The 5,253-nt window shown below is 21.5% G+C and overlaps 1 protein-coding gene across 1 annotated transcript; it reads right to left on the reverse strand.

Annotated features, from left to right (window-relative positions):
• Positions 1-155: 155 nt before the first annotated feature.
• LOAG_12370 (hypothetical protein) lies at positions 156-3,042 on the reverse strand (the record flags this gene model as incomplete). Its single annotated transcript, XM_003147883.2, has 7 exons — positions 156-317; positions 504-629; positions 1,254-1,423; positions 2,082-2,222; positions 2,443-2,573; positions 2,642-2,721; positions 2,977-3,042. 7 exons carry the CDS (start codon positions 3,040-3,042, stop codon positions 156-158), a joined length of 876 nt encoding a protein of 291 aa, XP_003147931.2.
• Positions 3,043-5,253: the final 2,211 nt, after the last annotated feature.

Here is a 5,253-nt window from a genome sequence, read left to right on the forward strand (position 1 = left end):
ATGATAATAGGGATAAATTTGCTGATACATTAATGATAACAAAGATAAATAGCTGATATGTTAATGATAATAGGGATAAATTTGCTGATACATTAATGATAACAAAGATAAATAGCTGATATGTTAATGATAATAGGGATAAATTTGCTGATACATTAATGATAACAAAGATAAATAGCTGATATGTTAATGATAATTACAACAATACCTTGTGGTAATTTTTCAATATTTACGGCAGATGTTGCAGAACAACTACCATTTTCATTTAATAATGTTAACTTAAGGTGTGCAATTTTTTCAGCTCGACATTTATGCACCTATAAAATATTAATATTGTAATCAATTATAAAAAATATTTACAAATTTTTATGAAATTTTAAAATATAAATTATTAATAATCATTAAAAAAACAAAACAATTCATTTCATCGATAAATTTATTTTATTAATTATAAAAAAATTTTAATCATTTTAATAAATTAACAAATTAACTAATTAAATAACCTCAAAAAGACAACGACTTGAATAAGTGACATTGTGTGAATCACAAACTGGTCCCTCAAATTTCAATTGTTTCTTATCATCAAATGATTGCTCACATGTATCTTCAGTTGGACAACAACGTCCCATCTGAAAAATTATCATATTTATTTATTCTGTACCTCTTTTTTTCCCTTCAAAAATGTTATTTAATTAATTGAATTAAAATTTAGTAAAAATTTTAACAGTTATTTCATCGTTCCAAATTACATATAAAATATTAAAGCATACAAAATAAATTTAACGAATAATGATAATAAAATTTTAGTTATAATTACTATAAAATCAGTAATTAAAAAAAAAAAAGCAAACAATTTTTTGAGAAAAATATTAGATAGACAAAATTTATCATTCAAAAAATCCAATAATTACATGAAAAGTTAATAATTGTTCAAAATTTGTTTTTTTTCTTTTTTTTTTCAACAAATATCTTAACAAATTATTAAATTAAGCAAAATTTTTTATTTCATAAATTAATAATTGCTTAAATATTCTTTTTTTTTTTAATCGTTTTTCCCGCTTTCCTTGTATCTAATTTTATTGCTTAAAAATTTTCAACCAAATCAATCAATCAATTAGTTGATTTGATTAATCAATTAATCAATCAATTAGTTAATTAATCAATTAATCAATCAATTAGTTGATCAACCAATCAATCAATATATTTAGAATGATAGGTAGGAAAAAAAAAAACAGGAAAGATAAAGAATTAACATATGCGGCGGTAATATTGTAACCAAATTTTCGTTCATAAATACATCGTAACATTTCAAATTCACATTTTCTTTTCGTATTTCCAGCTTGATCACATACAAAATTTGAATCTAATTCATTCATCCCTGTCGTCTCATTGCAATTTAATGCCAAACAATTTCGACATTCACCTGAATAATATTATATTGATTAATCAATTAATTGGTTAATTAATTAATTAATTTGAAAACGAAAAAAGCAAAAAAAAAAGTACGAAAGAGAAAACATGAAATTAACAATTAGTAAAAGTCAATAAAAGGAAAAAAGAAATTAAAGATTAGCAGAAAAGAGAAAAAAAAACGAATTTAATACTATTTAGGTATTTAGATATTGACAATTCAAGTAAATTCAAATATTTAGGTATTATTTAGGCATTTAATGCTTAAGTGTTGAATATATGTTTGAGTATTTAAGTGTTTGAGTATTTAGGTATTATGAGTACTGTCTCAATATTTGGATATTCAAATATTTTTTAGGTATTCAAGTATTAACCATAAGTATTTAAATGTTTAAGTAGTCAGATATTTCAGTATTAACCATAAGTTTAAGCTTAAGTATTTAATTATCAAGATATTCAAATACTTGGGTATTTATGTATTTAGATATTTAAGTATTCAGATGTTACTAAATAAAATTACTAATAATACTGATAGGAAAAAAGAAATTTATGCATATAACTATCGTTTTTTTTCTCGTTTCTAACATTTTTTTTCTTTACAAAATATTCAAATAACATAAATTAAATTTGTTTTAGCATGTAATATAAATAATATTTTAAATTAAATTAACCAGAATATAATTGTTCCAATTGTTTATCACGACATTTGGCATTTAAAAATAAGCAACGATTTGGATATGTTACAAAAGTTGTTGCACATATCGGTTCATATGTAAGATTCGCCGAACATTGGCGATAACAATGACGTGACGCTGAAACAGAATCTTACGTGAAATTTTTACGTAAACAAAAAAAAAGAGAAAAGAGAAAAAGTCATATATTCTACAAAGAATTGCAATTTCAATCATAACCGGTGATTTAAAATTCAAATATAATTTATTATTAGAATTTTATTACTTTTCCATTTTTCAATGATAAACAATTAAAAGATGATTAATTGTAATATTGAAAAAATATTTGATCGAGAATGACCTTTTGATTTTTGACCTTTTTTAGCTTCTTTTTTACCGTCATTAATAGAGCACCATTTTTCATCAGCCAATGATAACGTTTGTCCACGTTGTGCAGCAATACATTGTGCATGCAAAAAGGTACATTGATTTCTAAAAATAATACAAAATAAAATTTAATATAAAAAAAATTTTAATTAGAAAAAAAAAAGTTCACAAACCGATGCCAATGACCATTGCTATCACATATTGGCTGTCGTATATTATTACAAATTCTAGGCTTTAGACAAACAATTTCATCCTAAAAGATAAAATTGAAATAAATTTTATTTAATAAAATTTCTAATCTAATGATATTTGATAAATTATACCAGTAAAAATATATAAATATTAAAATCAATCAATTAATTAATTAATTATGCTATCATAAAAACTTTTTCATCGATTCGTTTTCATTAATAAATAATTAATTCTTTTTAATTAATGAATGATTGAATTAAATTAAATTCTTTGATGCTTAAAATGGAATTTTTCAAATAAAAATAAAAAATCATACATTGTTCATAGGTTTTTCATTTTGCTCATTAACGAATGCATTCATTGACGATTGATTGCAAGCCATCAATGTATACAAGAAAGAAGCATTAGTTTCATCCTTAAAAAATTTTAATCATTTAAAAATAATAAAATCAAAATTTCAATTTTGAAAAAAAAATTCAATCAAAATTTTAATCATCGTTTAAGAAATTTTAATCATTATTTAAGAAACATTATTTAAAAATTAAAATAATCCTAATAATTATTGGTTAATTGACTATTAATAGATAAATTAGTTAATAGATAAATTAAGAAATTAATTTTTATTTTAATTTTTTAAATTTTTAACTAATAATTATTAGGATGACAATTATAATTAATGAATTTGTGACAACAAATTATTTCAATAAATTGCATAAATGTCAGTTAATAATATGGGAAAAGTTTGATTTGAAATTTAATTTGTTTTTTTTTTGTGAATTACATTAACAATTAATTAAATATAAGTGCTAATAGATAAATTGACTATTAGTAGATAAATTAGTATTTGATAGAAACTATCATAAAATAGTTGACAATTACAAACAATCTAAGTTTTAAAATTAAAAGCTTATATTTTCAAGCTATTAATCATTTTTTAGCTTACTTTTTTTCTCTCCAAGCAATTGTACTTCTGAAAGGTGCACAAATTTCGATATGTTTTTTGTTTAGTGTCACATACAGGTTTAATTTTTTGTGAACACTTTGTGGGACAAACCTAAAATACATGCGACAATTTTTTGCATGAAATATTTTCGAACTAATTTATTGCTTAAATAGGTTAAAAGGAAATTTTAAAATTTATCACATTCATAAAATTTCCAATATTTAACAGTCAATAAATTTTGATTAAAAAAAAATAATAAGCTGAAATTATATCTCATATTTAAAGATTTAATAGCAGCTCATTAATTAATGTATAATAATTTCAATTAATCAAATTCATCAGCAACAATCGATCGATCGAACGGTTAATCAATTATTTAAGGTACTTTTTAATTATGACATATCATTATCATTGATATGATTTTCGAATATAAATATATTGGAATTAATTTTAAATGAAGGATTTCTTGTTAATGATGACAATCAATTAGTGAAATGATCGGAAAAGAAAATGTATCAACGGTATTTGCTCGAATAAATACTGAGATATTTTGCATTTTTATTATAACAACAACATTTGTGTTTCACTTCTAACTTCTTTTTTCTTTTTTAATCTCAGTGATATATTACTTCAGGAAAAAAAATCAACTTAAAAAAGATTGTTATTTATAAGAACAATTAAATGTAATGTAAATAAAATTCGAAAACTTTTATAAAAAAAAAAACTTTTCCAAACTACACAAACTAGAAGATTTCAAATACTTTTTTAGAAATTTCTTAAAAATTAAACTTTGAAATTTGAAAATATTTTTTTTCCAAAATAATATGATGAAAACACTTTTTTTTTTTTTTTTTTTGCTAAAAATGATATGATTAAAATATTTAAGAGTAATAAATAAATAATCTTACTTCTTCATCAAATGTAAAAATTGGTGATTGTAAATTGCATGGACCAATATGTACCAAAATTCTTGAATGATAATTATGTAAATTTATTTGTTTACAATTAAATATAGCAAATGAACATGGATTACGATGTGTTTGATTCATATTATCACATATTGGTATTAGCAATTTTTGTTTATCATCATTACATATTTCCATTACGTCTTTACACGTTTCTGACGTAGTTCCATTATTTATGTTATTCACGTTTCGTTTGTTCATTCTTTTTGTTTTAACCTATTTTAAAATTTTACACGTTTTCCACGTTTCCACGTTTCTGATATAATTTCATTTATTATTAGTAGTAATAGTAGTGTATTCTAATAATAGTAAATAATAATGTTGGAGTAATTAATGTATCTATTAGTAAGTAATGAATGTTACTATTAGTAGTACATATTTTAATAGTAATAGTAAGTAATGTGTCTATTATAGCAACAATAATAATAGTAGTATATTTTAACAAGAAAATTGGAAGAAAAAATTAGAAAGAAAAAAAATTGGAAAAAATTTAGAAGAAAAAAAGCACCAATTAGTCAGAAAAAAGCATTAATTAATTAGAAAAAAAGCTTTAATTAGTTAGAAAGAAAGCATTAATTAATTAGAAAAAAAAGCGATAATTAGTCAGAAAAAAGGCATTAATTAATTAGAAAAAAAGCTCTAATTAGTTAGAAGAAAAGCACTAATTAGTCAGAAAAAAGTATTA

Source organism: Loa loa (genome assembly GCF_000183805.2).
Source record: "Loa loa unplaced genomic scaffold supercont3.570, whole genome shotgun sequence".
Lineage (NCBI taxonomy): Eukaryota > Metazoa > Nematoda > Chromadorea > Rhabditida > Onchocercidae > Loa > Loa loa.